The sequence below is a fragment of the Alligator mississippiensis genome, chromosome 2 (assembly GCF_030867095.1).
Source record: "Alligator mississippiensis isolate rAllMis1 chromosome 2, rAllMis1, whole genome shotgun sequence".
Lineage (NCBI taxonomy): Eukaryota > Metazoa > Chordata > Crocodylia > Alligatoridae > Alligator > Alligator mississippiensis.
In genome coordinates, this window is record NC_081825.1 from 260,853,731 (window position 1) to 260,877,852 (window position 24,122).

The 24,122-nt window shown below is 48.3% G+C and overlaps 1 protein-coding gene across 9 annotated transcripts in view; it reads right to left on the minus strand.

Annotated features, from left to right (window-relative positions):
• Window positions 1–24,122, minus strand: part of LTBP2 (latent transforming growth factor beta binding protein 2) — a 160,068-nt gene that overhangs the window by 30,551 nt on the left and 105,395 nt on the right. For 8 of the 9 annotated variants that reach the window (XM_059723087.1, XM_014611323.3, XM_006268352.4 and 5 more), the window contains exon 9: window positions 7,722–7,796. The exons of the other annotated variant lie outside the window; for it this stretch is intronic. In XM_059723087.1, the coding sequence (XP_059579070.1) occupies window positions 7,722–7,796 (75 nt within the window). The remainder of the gene's footprint in view (window positions 1–7,721; window positions 7,797–24,122) is intronic. 9 annotated transcript variants of the gene reach the window in all.

Sequence of the window (24,122 nt, forward strand, 5' to 3'; positions counted from 1 at the left end):
GGGAGCAGGCTGATGATGTGTTGAGGGTACAAAGTTTAGAAGCATTCTTGATACAGAGGAAGACTGGAATATCACATAGGAAGAACCAAGTGAACTTCAGGACTAAAAATTCCAGTAGTACAAAATGCCAGATCCTGCATTTATGGACTAATAACAAGAACTTCAGCTATACACTGGGGTCACATCAGTTGGAGAGTAGGAAGTAGGAGAAGGTCTGACTTCATCTGGAATACTGTGTATATTTCTGGTCAGCCAGGCTCAAGAAAGCTGAATTCAAACTGGAACATGTGTAGGGAAGAACTATTAGGAGCATAAGGGGAACTGCTAGCCTGTCACACAAGAGGAAGCAGGCTAAGAGTTCAGCTTGTTTCAATTAGCAATAAGAAAGCTGTGAGGGGTATGTTTGCTGTCTATAAATACATACAGGGAGGGGAAAGAGCTATTAATGCTAAAAAACAGTGCTGGCACACACAAAAATTGGCATGAACTGGCCATGAAGAAATTTAAGCTGGAAATTAGGTTTCTAACCACCAGAGAAGAGAGGTTCTGGAACAGCCATCCAATTTGAGTAGTGAGGGCAAAAAAAATCCCTGGTTTTAAAGACAGAGCTTGATTGACTTATGAGACAGATTATAGTGTATGACCCTGTTGACCTAGAAGGCCTCTTCCAGCCCCAGGTTCCATCTCTTGTCTGGGCCCTCTGCACCACAGGGACAATAACACCCCTAGGGACGGCAATAGTCACTTAACAATATTAAATCAATCTCAAAAGCATCAGGTAAATACACATTATTATCACTATGTTCACAATGGGAGAGAGAGACTTCAGTCCTCATCCTGGTTCCAGTCATCACAACCACTGTCCATCAGGGACCCAATCACTACACTTCAAGAGGGATGTGGATGACCTTGAGAGGAGAGGAGGGCTACTCATACAGTTAAGGGCCTGCAGGTAAGATCCTACAAGGAGAGATCGAGGGACCTGAATCTCTTCAGCCTCCACAAAAGAAGGCTGAGAGGGGATCTTGTGGCCATCTACAGATTCATCTTGTGGGGGAGCAAGGAATAGGGTGTACTCTGTTTACCAGGGCACCCCTTGGAGTTACTAGGAACAACAACCATAAGCTGATGGAGAGCATATTTAGATTAGACATTAGAAAAAAATTATTTATGATAAGGGTTGCCAAAATCAGGAATGGGCTTCCAAGGGAGGTGGTGCTCTCCCTTACCTTGGAGGTCTTTAAGAGTAGACTAGACAAGCACCTAGGTAAGGTTATCTGACCCCAGTGCTCTTTTCTGCCTGGGGCAGGGGGTCAGACTTGATGATCTACTGAGGTCCCTTCCAACCCTAAACATCTATGAAATCTATGACTAAGCAGAGTCACAAAACACAGCAGACAAGAGCCCATTCCCCTATTGCTGCTGCTCCCAAACTGCTGGTTGTGTACTGCCTTCTTAAGAAATGGGTATGAAGTGACTTGGTAGAACACACACAATTCAGATAGTTCCCATGGTACATAGGCCATGGTTTAAGATCTCTCTCCTCACCACCACACAGGGCATCTAACCCCTTCTGCTGGCTTCAGACAGACCCAGCATCCCCTTCCCAGAGCAAGAGAAACCTAGCAAGGCTGGTACTTTTCACTCAAGAGCCTAGATTGTACAAGCTGAAACCCAGATGAAGGGTAATATGTCTCTGCACTGATACAGTACAAGCCTTGTAACCCAGGGACCATACACAGGGGGGTGGCAGTTTACCTACACCCCTTTGCCATAAGCAGTCATTTATACCATGACATTTCTGGAAGCATCACTGCTCAGCCAGAATTAGTGAGAAGGTGCCACAAGTCTAGGTGTGAGTAACAGCCAATGGGTTGGTGCCACCTCTTGTGACTGGAGATGCTGTTTTTGGAAGTGCCAGTCTGGGGCAGGCAGCTTAATCACTCCCTGTGGCCTGTATTCCAGGCAGAGGTTGGAGCTAAACTACAGAACTCACAAGGCCTTAAGACCAAGATGACGCAGTCAGCCTCACCCTCAGAGAAAATTTTAGTGCCATTACCACTGGGAAGAACCAAACGCAAGCAGACCTTGCTCTCCAGCAAAATCTTCACTGCTGCATGGTACACAGAGAAGGCAGACCTCTAGAGACATACAATCAGTTGCTTCAGAAAGCAAATGCCAAGCTGAGAGATAGTGGAGAGACAGCTGAGAAGCTGATTCCCCTTTGGACATAGACATCACCCTCTCCCTTCTCACCCACTTTACAGTTCTGCTCAACACCAGCTTCACCAGTGATTTCTGGTGTGGCATCATATCAAATCTAGACCTAAACAACAAAGAGAGAGAGACATATTTTTTATCTAGAAAATTCCTTGCCTTATCACAGGAAAGGAACTGGGCTGAGATCACACAGTGAATTGGTGGGAGAGGTGGGACTAGGATTCTGCAGCTGTCAGCTGGCCTGATGACATCCCCAGCATGAGCTGCAGCACTGATAGGCAAGAGACATGCCTTCTGCTCCTCTGACAGAGGACCAGATGAGCTGCCGTATGGTAGAGAACTGCTTAAAACCAAAGGGCTCATCCTCTTCATTGCAGAGACACTCCCTCAGATGACTGAAAATGACCTCCCACCACAAGAAAAAAGAGAAAATCTGTACATAACACTAAGTCCCTGATCCACCATCTCTCTGCCATTTCTGGGCCTTCTCCCATCCTGTTGGAAGAAGAAGCAGTGGGGAGGGCATCAGGCAATGCAGCACCCTGCTATTCAGCCAGAACAGAATTCATGACCTGTACGTTCTGAGGGCCAAACCCCAGGCCTGCCTGGACCCCTATCTCAGGCAGGGGCTTTATCTTCAATATAGGCCATAGGGTTTATTCTCTCTGGTGAGCTGGCAGTGCTTGACTAGCTTGTCTTACTGACATAGTCCCAAGGGATCTGAGTCACCTAGCATCTGAACAAGCTGAAGGATATAAAGTATTAGAGTAATGAGCAGCACAAGTTATACCAGCAGAGGGGGATGGGCTTTTGTATGCCTAATTTAAAACAGAGGGCTAGATCCTGGCCCCACTCCAACTACCTTGTATTTCTCTGGCAGTGCAATGAGGCTGCCCTAAGTAGAATGGAAGTCTCCCAGAAGTGCTGTCAGCCCTACACCACATGCCCCACCCCAGTCCCCAACTGTGCTCTGGGACTGGGGCTGCACCCATAACAACCGGGCTCAGAGAAAAGAGGAACCTACAAGGCCAGAGCTGCAAGCAGTCCAGTTGCTGACCCCAGCCAGGAACCTAGCCATTTTCTTCCACTTCGTACAGGACTGTTAGTGCAAAAAACCTCCTGACTCAGGGTCCAGGCACAGGCAGCAGAGGGGAGTCTGCTGGAACTTACAACACACAGCAGAGGTCCTGGTTAGTTTGTAGAGAGGCCAAGCATATCAGTGTTTGATGAGTAAACTGAGTCCAAGTCAAAGATGAGCATGAGCAAGCGCCAGGCTCCACAGCTCCCATGCATCCTCTGCCCAGGGCCCTTGGTATGTTCTGCAGCAGGGTATGGGCACCGGCATGGTCACTGGGATCATCCCATGACCATGTGAACCTCCTGGGGTAATCTTGGCGATGATTCATCATCCAGCACAGGGTGACAAGGGCCTGCAGCAAAGCGGTAGCCCTAGACTTCAGTGCCCAAGATGAGTGGTTGTTCCTTAATGAGACGATACTCAGGGCCCAAGGGGTGACGATCCCAAAAAGAAGCAAGGTGGGCAAGAGTGCCCAAAAGCCTCCCTGGCTCACCAAGGACGTCTGGGAATGCCTGGTTGCCAAAAAGGTGGCGTACACCTGGTTGAAGGTGGGGGCTATCTCCAAAGAAGAGTATACCTCCACTGCTCAGGCCTGTAGGGGGGCTGTTAGGAAAGCTAAGGCGGACATAGAGCTAGGGCTAGCATCCAAGATCAAAGATAATAAAAAGTCCTTTTTCAAATATATAGGGAGGATGAAGAAGGCACTGGGAAATGTGGGGCCCCTGCAAGATGCGCTGGGCAATCTGGTGGTTGCGCCAGAGGAGAAGGCAGACCTCTTTAACAAATTCTTCACCTCCGTTTTCTTGTGCAGGGACCGGGACTCCCCCACCGTATTTCAAGAGGACTCGAGGGGAACGCCTCAAGACCTAAGGTTGAGGAAGACCGGGTTAGAGTGCTTCTGAAGGGGCTGGATGTATTCAAGTCAGCAGGTCCAGACGCTGTCCACCCCAGGGTGTTAAGGGAGCTAGCAGGGGTTATTGCAGGGCCCTTGGCATGGCTTTACAAGCGCTCGTGGTGCTTGGGCCAGGTGCCAGATGATTGGAAGATGGCCAATGTGGTCCCCATCTTTAAAAAAGGGAGGAGGGAGGACACGGGCAACTATAGGCTCGTCAGTCTTACCTCAATCCTGGGGAAACTCTTTGAGAAGATCATCAAGGAGCACATCTGTGATGGGCCAGCATCGGGGATGATGCTCAAGGGCAACCAGCACGGTTTCATTAGGGGCAGGTCATGTCAAACCAACCTGACTGCCTTTTACGATCAGGTCACAAAAGCATTGGATGCAGGTGTCACCGTGGATGTAGTCTTTCTGGACTTCAGCAAGGCCTTTGACACTGTCAACCACCCCATCCTCATTAAAAAACTAGGCGACTGTGGCATCGATGCCTACAGAGTCAGATGGATTGCAAATTGGCTGAAGGGTCATACTCAGAGGGTGGTGGTGGACGGGTCATATTCGACCTGGGGGGAAGAGGGCAGTGAAGTCCCCCAGGGCTCGGTCCTTGGGCCTGCACTGTTCAATTTCTTTATGAGCGATTTGGACAACGGGGTGAAAAGCAACCTGTTCAAATTTGCTGATGATACCAAAATTTGGGGTGAGGTGGGCATGCTAGTAGGAAGGGAAAGACTGCAGAAAGACCTGGATAGGTTGCAAGGGTGGACAGGATGTGTTTCAATACTGACAAGTGCAGGGTGCTGCACTTAGGCAGTAGTAACCAGCAGCACACTTATAAGATGGGAAACTCCCTTCTTGAGAGCATGGAGGCAGAAAGGGATCTTGGAGTCATCACTGACTCCAAGATGAACATGGGCTGACAATGCGAGGTCACGGTCGGCAAGGCTAACCGAACCTTATCGTGCATCCACAGGTGCATCTTAAGTAGGGCCAAGGAGGTGATCCTCCCCCTCTACGCGACACTGGTCAGGCCACAGCTGGAGTACTGTGTCCAGTTCTGGGCACCCCACTTCAAGAGGGATGTGGACAACATTGAGAGGGTCCAGAGGAGGGCCACCCGCATGATCCGGGGGCAGCAGGACAGACCCTACAATGAGAAGCTACGGGACCTGAACCTGTACAGCCTTCACAAGAGAAGGCTGAGGGGTGACCTTGTGACTGTCTATAAACTCACTAGGGGGGACCAGAAGGGTTTGGGGGAGACCTTGTTTCCCCTAGCGCCCCCCGGATAACAAGGAATAATGGCCACAAGTTGTTGGAGAGTAGGTTTAGATTAGACATCCGTAAGAACTACTTCACAGTTAGGGCGGCTAGGATCTGGAACCAACTTCCAAGGGAAGTGGTGCTGGCTCCTACCCTGGGGGTCTTTAAGAAGCGGCTCGATGCCTACCTGGCTGGGGTCATTTGAGCCCAGTTTTCCTCCTGCCCAGGCAGGGGGTCGGACTTGAAGATCTACAAGGTCCCTTCCGACCCTACTTCTATGATTCTATGATTCTATGTGTGCTCAGTCCTCCTGCATATTTCAGTTGGCAGCAACAAGACTTGTAGCTCAGCCAAAGGAGGGGTCTCTATCTTTTCCCACCCAGGCCTGCAAGACAATTGTAGGCCTAGCAGCTGGGTTTCTCCTCCCAGTGCCATGTTCCCTGATGCACAGAGTCATATGCGGGGAGCACCAGGAGCCTCCTTCTCCAGCACTTGCACTGCTTTTGTGAATAGCAGAGCTGAAGCCCTCAGCCCATCAGTAATCAACAGCAATCAGCAAATCCACTGGAGACACTGCAGCTCCAGCTTCCAACTATTGGCTCTGGAGTATTCATGGTGTGCAGCCCAGCTGACTTCCAGAGAAATGAGTCTGGATAGTGTTTCCTGCAATCTGTTTAGATGGCCTCAAGGTAATGCTAACTAGTGTCGGATCTTTCCACTGTTCTTGATTGGACACAGTAACAGGCTTGCCTCTTCAAGGTTGCACCATGGTCCACAGCAAGCAAAGGACAGGGAGTATCCTTGGAAATGGAGATAGGTAATTTGTTTGTCTGCAGCAAGGGAACAGGGGAAACCCACACTGGCTTGCTGGATTTACAGATCAGAGCCAGGAGGTTTCCCAAGGTCCTCTTAGCTTTAGCTAGAATGCTGCTGCATTCCTTCATCAATGCTTACACAAGAGCCTACAAAGCCAAAGCTCAGTTAATCACACAGCATCTTGGCCTCCTGACAGCTGAGCTCCCATCTCATGGCCAATGGTCTTAAAAAATGCATTAAGCTCTCATCATCACACTCTGCTGGTGAGGATCTCAGTTAACCTGGATGGTTCTTCTCTGATGCTCTATCAGACAAATTGCATTCTTGGTCTTTCAATTCAGATTCTGAGCTAGTGCTTAAGTTCCTAAAACACATCCCACGGCCAAAGCAAGTATACATGAATGTGAGTACAGATGGCACCTCAAGGCAACAGAGCACCTGCAGGACAGTATGTCTTCTGCCTGGCTCAGAAAGGCCCCTGGGGTGGCTCCAGACCACATCTTCTTCCCTCCTAACACACACCCAATGCTACAAGTCATACCAAAAACACAGTCAAACCATCATGGGGAATCAAAGCCACTACCTTCGTGAAAACTGTCCCACAGGACTCTGTGGGAAAACTCAAGTTTGACTCATGGAAAGTCCCTGCTAGAGGAGGTGAGTTAGTGGACTACTGGCCGTGGGCTTGCTTGGACTATATCCAGTCTCTTTGATGCATTTTTTGACTGCCACTTCTTAGATCATTATGAATCATGAAAATGGAATCAGGAAATTCCAGATTTCAACCAGAATGTGGAAAACACAAGCTTTATTGCCTGATATGAAGCAAAGAGGATATAGATAATGAGTGATACAGAGACATCATTGCCCTGAGTGAGGGCAGAGGGGGCTTTGGGGATGAGAGATGCAAAGGGGAAGCCCTACCCCAGTTTAAAACAGACTCTGAGGAACCTCGAACTGTAGAAAGTTTATGTAGTCAGTATAGAAAGATTTATGCACTAACTCATTTTCATGGTTTCAGCTCCCTTTCCTGAAAAAAAAATTAAACAAACTCCCATACAAAGCTTCCTTAGTAACTAAGGGGTAGAGTTGCCTCAAGAAACATACACATCCCTTCTGCTTAACATTACTAAGTATGTGCTGAACGTAGACATGGAGATCACCAACTTATGCACAGCACGGGACTTAGCAAATGTACCTGGTGGATCAGAGTTAAGATTGTTCTTGTGATGTATCTGGTGACTTTTGCCATGTTGATATTGCTGTTAATCAGCTATACAAGCTCTCAGTCATGCAATATTTACATACAATTAAAATGAAACTATTTTTTCACACTTTTAAGGCACATGGTTCTTCAAATATAATTTTGCCAATTGATCTGTTTTAGGGATCCTACCTATCTATATTCTGCTCCGCCTGACAGATAGTGGACTGGAAATGGGGCCTTACCTTGACAGTGGCTCTGATTCAGCTTCTTGTACCCCTGGGGACATTCCAGGTATCCATACTCAATCACTGGATGAGCTAGGAAGAAAACATATAGCTTAAGGAATTATGGCAAAACTCCATAATTCCACGTCCTCTTTCTTCCACCTTAACTCAAACCTCTGATTTTTACTCACTAGCTTAATGTATCCCTAATCTCATTAAGTTTAATGTAAGTTTAATGTATCCCTGATCCTACCTTTCCTGCCATGATCTTAGCTCACATGCATGCTGCATTGTTCAGTGGTAGTCACAAAATTGACAAGGGCTAATTGATACAGCTGATCAAAGACCATCCCCCACACACTCTCCTAAGTCTAATGCCTTCCTCTTCAGCCTTGCACTCAACCACTTTGCTGCTGGTGTGTGAGCCTTCTCCTTAACTACACTAGCCTGTCTCTGGAGCTGCCTCTCCACATCATCCCTTTTCAGATCTCCCTATAACATCTCTCCGTCCCTTGCCTACTACTTGAATTTTTTCCACCTACTATTCAACCAGTTGTTACTCACTATATAACAGAGTAATTTCAAAAGACCCCTGGTCACAGCATTCCCACTGATTTCAGAGGGTAGTCTCTAAGGGAAGAGTCTATAGAACAAGGACCAGTGCTTCTCTTTCCTGCCACTGACATGATTGTGTCTTGTGTTATTTAAATCTAAAACTCTGTTTAGGCTACTCTGCATATATGCAAGGTCAGGATGAAGTTATCTATATTCAGGTAAACGCAGCTGGCTTCATAGGGGACAAGAGAGAAAAGGGAAGTGCCTGAATAGCAGCTGTTTTAGAGTATCCACTTCACAATGAAGGATGTGAAAGCATCAGTCAGTTTCCCAGCTGCCAGACATGCTCAGGAGTTAAGCTGTTCACCTTTAACCTCCAAGAAGGCTAGGTTCTGACTATGGCTGAATATGCCATAACTCAGAGTAGATTTTCATAACAAGCCCTATGGTAACATGTTCCAAAACCTCTGTGTCTTTAGTGCCTAAGTCCCATTGACTTTGCATTAAACTGAGGCTTCTAGGTGACTAGGTTACTTTTGAAAGTGGGTTTTAGGGACTACTGAAAATACCACCTCTGGCCTTCATCCCCTCAGCTTGAGATGTACTGAGCATGATTCCCCTAACTATTGGACTTTATCCCTATGCAGTGTGGTGATGTTTGTGTTTTGCATGGTTTTAGATTATTATCATATATAAGTAAAGGGGGTTACATCATTTTTACTATCATTCTTATCATAACAATGATTTTACGATAACATAAAGGGTGCTTGTTTGACTTTTCTCAGACTTTCCCATGACAAGAGGCTTTCACAAGAATTCAAGTATTTGGGGGTTAGGATTTTCCTCTTTGAAAGATGCTCTAATAATGTAATGACTTTTCCCATTTCTTTCCATGATAAACAAGCAGCCAGCCTCATTCTGTCCTAGAGCTTCCTGTGGGCAGAGCATTTGGAAGAACTAAGTTCCTCAGTGGTCCCCAAGACCATGGTCTCTCATCTGGTCTGTGACCTTGTTCTCAGCCTCTGAATCTCCCCCACATTTCTAGCCACTTCCTTTCAATGCCATCCAATTAGAACGGGAAGATGCAAATCAGCTCTGGGAGACAACACACATGCTGATAATTTAGAATCCACAGATGAAGGACAGCTGCCATCTTATCCCTCTCTAGGCAGTGTTAATGTAAGTTGAGGTCAAGTCCCAAAGTGAAGAACCCAAATTCTTCCGGACGAAACACAGCAACACCACTCTACAACATGGTTATCTTATCATCATCCCACAAACAGCCAGGTTTCCCTGAAGCATGGCCTGACCAAGAATAATGTGACAAGCAAGGTCCTGATTCATTCACACCACCTGCAGCAAGGCACAGAATCCTGCATGAAGATTCAGCCACAAATCCATGCTTTTGGTGCTGTAAGCCTAACTCAGATCCTCAAGAAACTGGGCTCAAATATGAATCTGAACCCACTTGTGTCATTTTCCTGTAAATCATATGAACAAGTGGCACTTAGGTTGAGTAGCTCCAGATGAATGAAACCCACAATTTGAGACTAGACTAGAGACAAAGAATACATACAAAGTAATGATTCTCCTGTCATGTCATTAGGGGTAACAGAAGAAAGGACCCTTCCCACTGGGAAGCCACATCAGCTATAGACTAGAGCAGTGGGAACTGGCCATTAGGACAATTTCTATTTTCCTAGTGTGGGTATTCACATACTTTTGATTGATCACAGTGATCTTTCACGGACCCCTTAGACATACTCTGTGGACCCCCAGGGGTCTGCAGACCATAGGTTGAAAACCACTGCTCTAATGGAAAGTTCTTTCTGAGCACAAAGCATCATTGTTCAAGATGCAAGACCCCAGGAGCACTGATGTACCAATGGAGGGGGGGGCGGGGGAGGCCATGTGCCTGGGCACCAGCCTGGGGGGGAGGAGGGGCACCAAGTGGGCCCTCCAGGAGGTACTAAGTCCCCCGGTGGCACTCCTGGTTTCGCTGCCAGCACTTCCAGTTCTGCCACCAGTGTTTCTAGGCTCTGCTGACAGGGGACCCCCTCCTCCCCACTCAGTGATTGGGCATGGATGGTGGGGGAAGCGCAAATGCATGCATTGGTCCCCAGGCACTGGAGACCCACGGAACGCCACCACCCAGGAGGTTAAAGTCACCCTTAAGAGCTATGCAAGTATCCTTGTTGGATATGGTATCAGGTGTAACTTGAGGTTCAGCATAGATGATGCTGGAGATTAATGAGGGACATGGGAAAGTCAGACTTTGAACACATGGAAATGGTGCCCTCCCTCAGCAGCATTCATCCAGCAGTTGCAGTCCTGGTGGAGGCCTATATGTCCCCCCCCCGAAGAACTTGCCCCATACAAAGGGGCCTTGTGATTGATGCACTGGAAGCCCACAGTGAATGTTACAGAGCATGATATGGAATCATGATATGGAATCTGCATCAGCCATAGGTGCATTCCAACCCACTGACCCAGCCTTGCACTGACAAATGTTTGTCTCCTATTGTGAAATAAATTACAACAGGATCACAAAGGTCCTACACATGGGCAAGAGAGGTATAATCCCCTCACCCATCCAATGACCCATCACATAAGTGTGGGCCCATGGACAAGCAGGAGATTAGAAAGGCCATCAGGTCCTGGGTCCTTACACATTTCTATCCTTATTGATAGGAGATGATGCTGCATCCTGCCTCTGATCAGGAAATTTTACTTAAAAATAGCCTCAATAGCCTGAGCACATGGGTAGTACAATTAAGAGGTATCTCCTACATACATTAACAAACCTTTTGAGGGAGCCTGGGGCTCAGAGCTGAGAAGCTGCCCCAAGCCTGCTGATTTATGAAGTTTGAAGATTCCCAGGGAGTACTTGGGTACTGGCCTAGCTGCATTTTCCAAGTTGTTGGATCCTGTTGGTAGGTGACAGCTATATGATGCAATTCTAACACCTGAGATCAGCCACCTCTTCATCACCATGATGTCTCAGGTCCCCTGCCTGGATCATCCAGTGGCATGTGACAAGGAACATGGAAGTGGAAGGAATGACACAGGCCCTTGATGAGGTGCTGGAATAACAGCTAAGGGCTCATTTATTAACTTTTCCTCCTTTTACAAGGATCTTTCTGCTCTGGCTGCACATGATTTCCTGAGAGAAAATTTAAATAGTTGCTTAAAATAGTTTTGTGGTCTTAAAAATGGCTTATAACCTGCACAATTAAATCTCACAAAACTTTTTATAGACAAGTAAAACTCAGCCTATAAATTTCAAAGAGGCAAAAGTCAGGCACTATGTTTTAGAGTGAAAGAAAGTGAATTTTGAGGATGAGGGCTGGGGACCAGAGGGTGGTGGTGGACGGGTCTTATTCGACCTGGAGGGATGTAGGCAGTGGGGTTCCCCAGAGCTCGGTCCCTGGGCCCTCACTATTCAACATCTTCATCAGTGACTTGGGTGAGGGGGTAGAAAGCACCCTGTTCAAGTTCACAGATGACACTAATATGTGGGGTGAAGTAGGTACACTAGTAGGAAGGAACAGGCTGCAAGCAGATCTAGACAGGTTACAGGGGTGGGCCGAAGAGAACAGGATGGGGTTCAACACTGACAAGTGCAGGGTAATGTACCTGGGGAGGAAGAACCAGCGGCACACCTACAGGCTGGGGAACTCCCTTCTCGCCAGTGTTGAGACAGAAAAGGATCTTGGAGTCATCATCGATGCCACAATGAACATGGGCCGACAGTGTGGGGACGCGGTCAGAAAGGCCAACCATACCTTGTAGTGCATCCACAGATGCATCTCAAGCAGGTCCAAGGAGGTGATCCTCCCCCTCTATGCGACACTGGTCAGGCCGCAGCTGGAGTACTGCGTCCAGTTCTGGGTGCCGCGCTTCAGGAGGGATGTGGCCAATATGGAGAGGGTCCAAAGGAGGGCCACCCGCATGATCAGGGGTCAGCAGGACAGGCCCTACGAGGAGAGGCTAAGGGACCTGAACCTGTTCAGCCTCCAAAAGAGAAGGCTGAGAGGGGAACTAGTGGCAGTCTACAAACTAGTCAAGGGGGACCAGCAGGCATTGGGAGAGTCCCTGTTACCCCGAGCAATCCCAGGAGTTATAAGAAACAACAGACACAAGCTAGCAGAGGGTAGTTTCAGGCTAGACATTAGGAAGCGCTATTTCACTGTCAGGGCAGCTAGGACCTGGAACCAACTTCCAAAAGAAGTGGTGCTGGCTCCTACCCTGGGGGTCTTTAAAAGGAGGCTGGTCGAACATCTGGCCGGGGTTGTTTGACCCCAGTACTCTGCCACGGCAGGGGGTTGGACTAGATGATCTCCTCAGGTCCCTTCCAACCCTACCAACTATGAAACTATGACTGAGCAAGGACAAGCATAAGTGTTGTGCACAGGGTGGTTTTCCTGGGGTGGGAATTATTTTTAACATGCTGTGGAGTGTAAGTGGGAACAAGATGTATGCACAATAGTTGAAGAGCCATGTGGCCATACTGCCCCCTATGCCTCGTCTAGCACTTATAATTCTCACACCTGGTATCATATCTGCCATCATATTGCAAGCCCTTGGTGGTAGGAAGCAACTTGCATATTGGGGCTTCCTGAATTAATCAATAAAGACCATTAAGACAGCTCTATGTTCACCACAGGCAACATCTTGCAGAACCAGTCCGTAGGAGATTGTTTCTCACTTCACTCCCAGGTGAGAAGTTCAGGAAACTAAAGACAAGAGAACATCAAACTGTTCATCACCTTCTAAAAGATGCAAGGGAGAGAGTACTCAGCATCTGTGGCTACACTAAATGACTTCTTCGGTGAGTGATGCTCTATGGGAAGCAGAGAGAACCTGTGCTGCCGGTAAGCTTGGCTTCAATAGAGAAAGGACCCAGAACAGAAGTCCATTCACCACCTCTCCAGCTCAGCCCCAAGCAGCAACCAGAGATGCTTTGAGGATATTCGAAGGCTGGTGAGGCTGGTGCCTGGCCAGTGCAGCCTGGGGGAATGGCCATCAGGATTGCAGGGGCTGGGTAGGACCCTAGGTAGGGTTCAAGTTCCAAAATGTGAATAAAGAAAAAAACAAATCTCTAGCCCAACTTACACTGGGACTGGGACTGCTGGGAGATTCCTAGTCAGTCCTACTGTGTCATCCTTATGCGGGGTGAGGACATTAATGTACCAAGAAACATTCGTTGGCCCTGGCACTGTGTGATCACTGATAAGATACACAGCACTGTGGTGTGTGAGCAGTCAAGCAGGGTAGCTGCTTCTCCAGAAAGTCTGTAGAGAAAAACAGACCCCCGTCCTGGAAATACAATGAATAGAGTAAAAAAAATACTGAGAACATTATTTGAGCACCAGCTCAGCATCGGTATAATTCAGATTCAAAGAGTTACTTGGTAAGTCAGCAGGTTATTCGTGAAACTGTAAAAGAACAGTTTAATTTAGTAAATAAGCCCTGCTCCCAAACCCTGTCGTACTAATGTAATGTGAGCAGCTCTCGCTGTACCAAGGGCAACTGAGATGCAGTGTCTGAAGTGTTGGCCAGAGGCTGCTCTCGTTCTGTCAGGATATGACCACGGAGAAAAGTCAGCAAATGGTCACAAGAGGATGTGCATTAACGCTCAGCTTGTACTTGGTTACTTAAGTAACGGGCTATTTCCTTCCTTAAAATTTGATGTCACTGGAAAGCCAATGGAATGAATCATAGATTTCATAGATTTCATAGACATTAGGGCTGGAAGGGACCTTGGAAGATCATCAAGTCCAGCCCCCTGCCTGAAGGGCAGGAAGTCAGCTGGGGTCATAGGATCCCAGCAAGATAAGCATCCAATTTACCCTTGAAGGTGTTCAATGTAGGTGCTTGAACAACCTCCGATGGCAGGCTGTTCCAGACCTTGGGGGCCTGGACAGTAAAGAAATACTTCCTTATGTGCAGCCTGAAACGGTCTTGCGGTAGTTTATGACCATTCAACCTAGTCGTCATCCCTTGGGGCGCTCTGGTGAACAAACGTTCCCCCAGATACTGGTGGTCACCCCTGATAAACTTATAGGTGGCCATCAGATCACCCCTGAGCCTGCGCTTTTCCAGGCTAAAGAGCCCCAGGGCTCTCAGCCTGTTGTCGTAAGGTTTGTTTTCCTAACCTCTGATCATGCGCGTGGCTCTTCTCTGGACTCTCTCAAGCTTCTCCACATCCTTTTTGAATTGTGGAGCCCAAAACTGGACACAGTTCTCCAGCTGCGGCCTCACCAAGGCCGAGTACAAGGGGAGAATGATGTCCCGGGATTTTCTTGAGAAGCATCTATGGATGCAAGCCAGCATTTAGGTAGCTTTACTAGCCACAGCATCACATTGCAGACTCATGTTCATCTTGTGGTCAATGATGATCCCCAAGTTTCTTTCTTTTGTAGTGCTAGCCAATGTAGCACTGCCGAGCCTATAAGGATGCTGCAGGTTTTTTCTCCCAAGGTGGAGAACCTTGCATTTTTCAGTGTTAAACATCATCAGGTTCTCATCCGCCCATTTGCTAAGCCTATCCAGGTCAGCCTGGATCGCCCTCCTGTCTTCTGGTGTGGATGCTTTGCCCCAAAGTTTGGTGTCATCAGTGAACTTGGCCAGTCTGCTTCTGACTCCAATGTTCACATCATTAATGAAGATGTTGAACAATATGGATCCAAGGACAGAGCCTTAGGGGACCCCAGTGGTCACAGGGCACCATGATGAGTGACTTCTGTCAATGACTACCCTCTGGCTCCGACCACGGAGCCAATTTCCCAGCCAGTGGATCATGGTGGATCCAAGGCCACAATTGGCCAGTTTCACCAAGAGGTGATCATAGGATACCAGATCGAAGGCTTTTTTGAAGTCAAGATATATGACATCAATCTCTTCTCCCTTGTCCAGGTGATAGGTCACCTGGTGATAGAAGGAAATGAGTTTGGTCAAGCAAAACCTACCTGCAACAAACCCGTGCTGGCTATCCCTCAGGATGTTGGCATTGGCCAATCCATTATAGATGGCCTCTTTAATAAACTTTTCTAAGATCTTCCCCAGGATAGAAGTCAGGCTGATGGGCCTATAGTTTGCTGGATCCACTTTCCTCCCTTTCTTGAAGATAGGCACCACATTGGCCTTCTTCCAGTCTTCGGGCACTATGCCAGAGCACCACGAGTTTTCAAAGATCCATGCCAGAGGCTGGGCTATGATGCTTGCCAGCTCCTTGAGTACCCTGGGGTGTAGATTGTCAGGGCCAGCTAACTTGAAGGTATCCAGCCTCTCAAGGTGTTCCTTTACAAGGTCAGCATTGATGGAGGGCAGGGGAGCTCCCTCATCCAGACCTCCCTGTCCTGTAGTAGGCATGGATGTCCCATGGACTGATGAAAGACTGACGCAAAGTACCCATTTAGTAGGTTGTTTTTTTCCTGGGCGTCAGTTGTCAGTTGTCCCATCTGGTTCAGCAGGGTCCAATGTTGCCCTGGCTTTTCCTCTGGCTCCCCACATATCTGAAAAAGGACTTTTTATTGTCCTTGATGCTGGAAGCTAGTTGGAGTTCAGTTGCAGCCTTGGCTTTCCTGGTTTGCTCTCTGCAGGACCGGACCAGCACAGAATATTCCTCCTTGGAGGTGAATTCCATCCTCCATTCTAGCAGACCTCCTGAGGCTAAAAAGAAAGGGTCTGCTAGATCCCTGGAGAGCCAGGAGGGCTGCTGTGCCCTCTTGCTACTTTTCCTCCGAGATGGAATAGAATTAGCTTGTGCATTGAGGATCACTCCCTCGAGGAGCAACCACTCTTCCTGAACTCCCCTCCCCCTGGGGTCATGGTCCCTTAGGGCCTCACTGACAAGCCTCCTGAGCTTGTCAAATCCTCAAAGGAAAAACTGCCTCTGAACTCACCAGCCACCCCAAACCTCCCAGCTCATGGCCCTGGGAAAGAGGAGGTTATTACTCAAGAATTTAGTAAGGGGAAGTGGCTGGAAGAAAATCAATTTGGTGTTCAGCCTGGGAAGTCGCAGTGCCTGGGTCAGCATCAGCAGCCAGATAGATCCTGGGCTCCTATACATGTCTGCTTCTCTTCGGAAGGTTGAGTAGGAGCCTTGAACTGGGAACACAGGGAGCAGCTGGCAGCATCTGCTGGGCAGAGGAGTTTCAGGCTTGTTTGAAGGCATGGAGCCCTGGCTCCAGATTAGAAGCATCTGACCTCCAAGCCCTGTCTCCCTACAGGCTCTGCTGTGAAAGGTGACTGCTCTCCAGGTGTCTGCACACCAGACTTCCACTGGCAGGAGCAGCTCTTTCCCCACCCCACTGTCAGCTCAGCCTCACAGCTCTGAGTGTCACTGGTCTGTAATGTCTGCAAGCACAGGAGTGTCCCAAACTGGGACATTCCTTACACATGAGCCCTTACACTTGGGCAACGAGTGGGGTCCTGTCTCAGAGCACTCACTGGGAGGCCAGGTGCAATTAGCTCACACCCTGGACAAAGGAACAGCAGTACATTCAACGTACAGCCTTGGGCTCCCAGGGCTCATGCTGGCTGTTATGTGTATGGAAAATCTGCCCTGTGGAGTGAAGAGTAGATGAAAACAATGTGCTGATTTGGAGTGCTGCAGGATGGGTATGTGTTTAATAGGTATCATTAGGAAGCTCTGTAAGGGCAGAGACACCCATTGCAGGGATCGTGAGTCATTGCTGATGCTAAGATGTAAGGGAGCCAGTGCATAGTAGGGAGCAGGGCCCTCCTGAGGGAAGGAGAGGCAGGTTCTAACAAGAGGAGAGGTGACCAACTCAGAGAAGCATCAAATGGTGCAGTAAATGGCAAGGAACAAGGCTGTACAAGGAAAATGTGTAGCACTGGTATGAGAAACCTAGGACAGCATCAATGCTGTGGCTGTCAGATGATGATCTAAGTCACCGGAGCTAGTGATTTTGTCAGTGTGCTGCCCCCAAGAGATCCTACATTCAGCCTGCTATGCTTTTAGTCAACAGGCTAAACAAGAAATCAAGCCAGGGAGAAGCAAGAGTGTGAATCCACCTCCTAGGAGGAGTGTAAAATCACTAGGAGGAGTGAAAAATCTTCTCCTCCTAGACTGAGCAAAGAATCAAAGAGGATCACTGCTGTTTCAGCCTAGTCTAACATGTACTCACTCCCTGTGTGGAAAAAGCTCAGACCCTAGCTGCTGAGATCATTGCCAGCAGAAAGGCAAATACCCCACCTCAGCCATGGGCTCCAAAGGGGAGCCATGCCAGAGACTGCATCCTAAGAAGCAGACACATTGCTAGGCATGGAAGTGACTAAGTTCGCTTCCTAAAGATAATGCCTCACACCTTGAATATTGTGCCCAGTTCTGGTCTGGTCCCCACATCTCAGAAATGTTATAGAGAAGGGCAACAAGGATGATAAGTGGCATGTTGGGGTTCTATATAGTAGGCATTTGTCTGTCTTGTGAAACAACAGAATTATGCTGAGCGAGACATTAGCTCATTGAACATAATCCTCACTTGAAAATAAATTGAAGCTGGAGTCACTTCTCCAGAGTGCCAAAACCTGGGTAGTGTAGAGACAATGAATGGCCCATACACCAGTGTCCACCTTTTGGCTTTGCTGACTTAATGCAAAGGAAAGGCAGGACTGATAACACCTAGGGCTGGGCAGTGGTTCCACATTACCTAGGTGTTCCACATGATGAGAGACTAAAAAGGCTAGGTCTACTCAGTTTAGAAATAAGATACTTAAGGGAGGACAAGAGTTTAGAGATTCATAGATTCATAGATGTTAGGGTCGGAAGGGACCTCAATAGATCATCGACTCCAACCCCCTGCATAGGCAGGAAAGAGTGCTGGGTTTAGATGACCCCAGCTAGATGCCTATCTAACCTCCTCTTGAAGACCCCCAGGGTAGGGGAGAGCACCACCTCCCTTGGGACCCCATTCCAGACCTTGGCCACTCTGTGAAGTTCTTCCTAATGTTCAGTCTAAATCTGTTCTCTACTAGCTTATGGCCATTATTTCTTGTAACCCCCAGGGGCGCCTTGGTGAGTAAAGCCTCACCAATTCCCTCCTGTGTCCCCATGATGAACTGACAGGCAGCCACAAGGTCGCCTCTCAGCCTTCTCTTGCGGACGATGAAGAGGTCCAGGTGCCCTAGTCTCTCCTCATAGGGCTTGGCCTGCAAGCCCTTAACCATACGTGTGGCCCTTCTCTGGACCCTCTCCAGGTTATCCACATCCCTCTTGAAGTGTGGCACCCAAAACTGCATGCAGTATTCCAACTGCGGTCTGACCAGCGCCCGATAGTGGGGAAGTATCACCTCCTTGGTTCTGTTCATCATGCATCTGCTGATGCATGATAAAGTGCCATTAGCTTTTCTGATGGCTTCATCACACTGCCGACTCATGTTCATGTTTCTGCTTCCGTGCCTCCAAGCAGGTCATTTCCTAGGCAGTATGTATGCTGGACATTTTTCCTCCCTAGGTGCAGCACTTTGCATTTCTCCTTGTTGAATTGCATTCTGTTGTTTTCCGCCCATATGTCCAACCTGTCCAGGTCTGCTTGTAGTTGTTCCCTGCCTTCCTGTGTGTCCACTTCTCCCCACTGTTTTGTGTCATCTGCAAACTTGGACAGAGTATACTTCACTCCCTCGTCCAAGTCGCTGATGAAGACATTGAAGAATATCGGTCCAAGGACCGAGCCCTGCGGGACCCCACTGCCCACACCCTTCCAGGTCGATACCGACCCATCCACTACGACTCTCTGGGTACGACCCTCTAGCCAATTCGCCACCCACCGGACTGTGTAGTCATCTAAGTCACAGCCTCTTAACTTGTTCACCAGTATGGGATGGGATACCGTATCAAAGGCCTTCCTGAAGTCTAAGTAAATGACGTCAACCCCTACTCCTGCGTCCAGGTGTTTTGTAACCTGGTCATAGAAAGAGACTAGATTAGTCAGGCATGATCTACCTGCTACGAACCCGTGCTGGTTTCCCCTCAGCATAATTTGTCCTGCCGGGCTCTCGCAAATGTGAGCCTGGATAATTTTTTCAAAGACTTTGCCTAGGATGGAGGTGAGACTGACTGGCCTATAGTTGCCCAGGTCCTCCTTTCTCCCCTTCTTGAAAATGGGGACCACATTGGCCCTTTTCCAGTCCTCCGGGACCTGGCCCGTGCGCCATGAGCATTCAAATATCCCCACCAATGGCTGCGCAATGACATCAGCCAGTGCCTTCAGTACCCTCCGATGGAGCTCATCCGGGCCTGCCAACTTAAACGCATCCAGTTCCTCCAAGTGCCTCTGCACCATCTCAGGGTCTACGCTTGGTAGTCTGGCGTCTTGCTGCTGCCTCTCTACAACCCCAGTGAGAGACTTGTCGTGCCCCTCGCTTAGGAACAATGAGGCAAAGAACTCGTTGAGGAGTTCAGCCTTGTCCCCCCTGTCCGTCACCAGTTGCTTCTGCCCATTTAGTAGGGGTCCTATTCCACCCTGGGCCTTCCTTTTACTCCCTATATATCTAAAAAACAATTTCTTGTTATCCTTAACTTGGAATGCCATCCTCTCCATGGTAGCTTTGGCCTGTCTAACTGCCTCCCTACAAGTGCGAGCAGAGGAGGTATACTCCTCTTTGGTAATCTCTAATTTTGTAAAGAGTTTACAAAATACTAAATCATGAAGAGAAAGTAAACAGGGAATTATTAGTTACTATCTCTCACAATACAAGAACAAGGGGTCACAAAATGAAACTAGCAGGTCATAAGTTTAAAACTGTCAGAGCAGAGCTTAGTGGTTGAGTGCCTCGGCACAGCAGAACTTTCTAGCACAAGGCACGGTGAGATTTTGTATGAGGGAATTTCTCGGCACGGTGGAGAACCCCAACGTGGAAAGGTTCCCGCCACTCATATGCAAATTCACACATTACTATTGGCTGGTTCCAAATTATTCCTACATGGCGACTAGCAATTGGCTCGCTAGCCGTATAAAAGGTTGGAGCAGTTTCCGCCCAAGTTGGAGAACTCCACGCCCATCTCGGAGTGAACGTGGCGGACTGATCAACCGCCGACGACTCCCCGTCGCCGACCATCCCTGATGTACCCCCGTGTCCTGCATGCTCGTGTTCAGACCCGTTAGAAAGATATCTCATCTTATCAGAGCTCCTCCGTTAAACTGTAACTGAAGTTTAAAGTTAACTTTCTTCCTATGCTGTACATCTCGACAGTGTAAGTAAAGCCATCTTTGTTTGAACCAGTACGCGTTTATGCCTAATTCTACTCCAGTGGTCGAAAGTACTCATCTGTACGTTCTGGGTTTGTGGCCACAACCCAGCTGACCCTTTCCTGGATCCCCCTCGGCCCCCACAAAAACCAACAAAAGGAAGTTCTTTTTCACACAGCATGTAATTAAAGTGTGGAACTTATTACTGCCAGATGTAGTAAAAGCTGGCAGTTTAATCAGATTCAAAAAAGGGGCTGAACAAATTCTTGGAGGAATTCTTGGGGCATCAGTAGCTATTGAGCACAGGAGGCAGTGGTACAGCCTCTGAATCAGAACTTCCTAGACCTTGAATGCTGGAGGCTGCAAGCGAGAGAGGAACCGTGGACAGAACCCTGGTCAGACCCAGTTCACTCTCGCTTTCAGCATCCATTCTCTGCCCCTGTGTGACACAGGAGGCTGTGCAAGATGGACCTAGGGCCTGATCTAGTAAATGTCAGTTCTTATGTCCTTATGTTTGGAAAGGTAAAAGCAGGCCTAGCTAAAACTGCTACACAACCAGTGCTGGGCTGAAGGGTCCTGTACAGATCTATGGCAAAGAGGGACCTTTCCCCTTCAGTGTCAGGGCTTTCCCCAAGGCCCCTGTGAGAACCATTGTGCTACTGGAGGTACCACTTGTGAAGTGACAGGCCCAACTTTGCTCAGTAAAGATTCTGCAGGCACTGGCAACAGCCTCAGAGTGTCAACCCTGGTGTCTGAGGTAACTTTTAGCACAAGTAGCTCTATTCTGCCTCCATGGCAGTTTCCATGGGTACAAGAACCCCCTGCTTTATTGTCCTAAATGCTCATGGGATTTGCTGTACAGTATAACCTGGATGCTGCATCCCACTTTGTTGCTCATGAGTGACAGGCAAAACAAGGCTTCCATGCAGGAAGTAAGAAATGTTCCTCAGGCTTGCTGGGCTCCCACTGGATAAGCAATGCTGTAGCTTCCTTTCCTTTCCACATGTACAACTCCCCACGGTGCACCATCATGAGGAGACCAACATCTGTGGCAGACAGAGCCATAGCAATACAAGCAGCTCCTTTTGGAGGCTTTGTCATGTGTTTTCAGTCTCTTTTGCCTGCATTCTCCCCTATCTGCCTGTGGCAAGGACAGACCAGGGCTTGATTTGCATGAAGATTCCAGCTGTCTCTGCCAAGGGTGCAGAGCAGAGAATGGTATGCTGCTTGCAATAGCGTTTAGCACAGCTAATGACTGTGGCTCCAGCTGGGTGAGCTGCCATCCCTTGCCAGCTGTGCCAGACATGGTGGGAGGTCCCTCTGGGGAATGCTACAGACATGGGGCCAGACACTATATGATTCAACTTTCCAGTAAATTCAGATTTTTCTCCAAGACAAAAACTTGAAAAATGCAGGAGAAATACAAATAAAATAGTGGCCTTCAAAGAGCTGCTATCATATCATATCATATCCACTCCTTCAGCAGCGGCGCTCCCCCACTTTCCAGATGGAGCTTGGCTTTCCAGATGGAGCAGGTGCAGGTTCGTGAGATGGCCCAGGTGCTCCCTGAGTGGAGGTCGGGTTTCAGCCCCTTAATGGGCTGCCCCCCAGTGGGGAGAGTGTGTGAAGTCTGCAAACAGTCTGAAGAAGGGATTATTGCACTGGAAAGGAAACTTGTGTGACCAAATAACTGCTGCCAATAGCTCTCAAACCTGTGGGTGGGCAGCCAGCCAGATCTGCCTCTATCTTACAGGCTTCTTTCATCCCAGGCATATTTAGCCAGCTAGGGAGCTTGCCAGGAGAGACAGTCAGAGGCTGCTGGAGCCTCTTCACTTCTCTGCCTCTACCCTTCTCCCACCTTCCTCAGCTTTTCTTAATCTCTTCTGTCAATCCTATGCTTATCAGCGTGGTATCTGGCAGGGCAATGTGGCATCTTATGGAGTAACTTTTTCAGAGGGACATAAGCTTTCATAGGCTGTGTTACTTTGTCAGATGCTATGAATGGACTTGCAGAGAGCAGAGGTACTAAATAGAAAGAAATGATATCATTAAAATACAAAGGATAAGGGAAGGGGAAGGAAAGAAGGGGGCACTGAGGAGAGAGAGAGGCAAATTGTGCACCTCTTTATTCTCTTCCTCACCCCCATTTCCTTTTTCTTTGCCCCTATCCCTCCAGATGGACTAGAGCAAAGGTAGCCAACCTGCAGCACATGTGGTGCAAATAACACAGTTTCTGTGTGTGGCTTGTGGCAGATAGGGGAGGAAGCAGGTAAGAGCAGCAGATTGGGCAGGGGAAGGGGATCAGAGTGGCAGTTGGGGAAGATATGGGGCTTATCTCATGGTACACCTACCAAAAAGTTTGGCCCCCACTAAGCTAGAATAAGCAGACCTCTGAGAACTGGACAGTTTGACTGCTGAGGAGATACCAGATATAAAGGGCAGATGATTCCCTGGCACAAGACTGCCAGCCCCTTCCCACACTGCCTCAGAGTCAGGCTCTCTTCTTGCTTGCAAGCATTTTTAGAGCTATTTGCCTCTCCCTGTCTTTCCTTTGCTGCCTCGTGCTGGGATAGTGCTGGCCTGAGAATCTGGCAATGCTGTGGGCCACGTTTCTTGAAATAACAGACTTCAACATCAGCATCTTAGAGCCTTGTAAAGAGAAGAAGTACTAAGTTTCTGCCACCTTCTTGCCTGTGGGGCTCTGCCAAAGCTCTGCTTTGTGTCACCTTGTTCAGTCTTCTCCCAGCATGCCCAGGAGCATGTGTGGCAAGCAAAGAATCATGTGGCCATTGGGCTTGGTACAAACAAGGAAATATATCACACACTGGCCTTTCCCCCCACCACTCCAGCATTTGGTTTCCAGTGACTATCTTCAAGATCATTGCCTGCTTCCTCTGCCTATCACCAGGTTCTCTCTGCCCATCCTCCACTTCCCCTTTTTCTCTCTGATCCCTGTTCAGAGTGTGAGGTTACATGTGGTAACTTTGTTGGGTGATAGCTCGCAAAGAGAATTTCCATACTTATCCTTGCTAGGTACCAGTATCCCCTGGCAATAAATGCCATAGGGGAGAGACTCAGCTGTTCCTTCCATGCCTTATACCCTTGGATTTCTGGACCCAAAGAGACCCAAACTCCATCGATTTCAAAGATAATCACAAATCTGTGTCTAGTACAACCCTCAAACTCTGCAGGGTGGGTGAATATCAGGGAATGAACCCCACATTACTAGTGTGTATTGAATTGAATATCCCAGGCCTTGATCTCTGTGTATGACTTCTTGGCCATCGGTGACAGCTGTGAGACTGGCACAAGGACTGATATACTTTCCATAGGAGGCAGGTTTCACCCCTTGCAACATGAAATAACCATCTGTGCTCTTTGCAGACAGCAGGGTGAGACATTTGCATTTTAGAAGTGTCTGATAGCTCCCAGTTCCATGGCTGCTTGGTTGTCCTGTGTTCCAGAAGCAGCTGGACCTCAGGGGAGGTGCCCCTTGTTCAAACTGCTGCTTCTCTGTTTGTTGAGCTCAGAGGGACAAATGGACATATGCCTGTCTGGCTCTCATCAGATTATTTCCATAGGGATGTGAAAAATTATGGTAAAGAATGTGTGCCCTGGGGGGTCTTCCCACTGCCTGTGCCACCAGGCA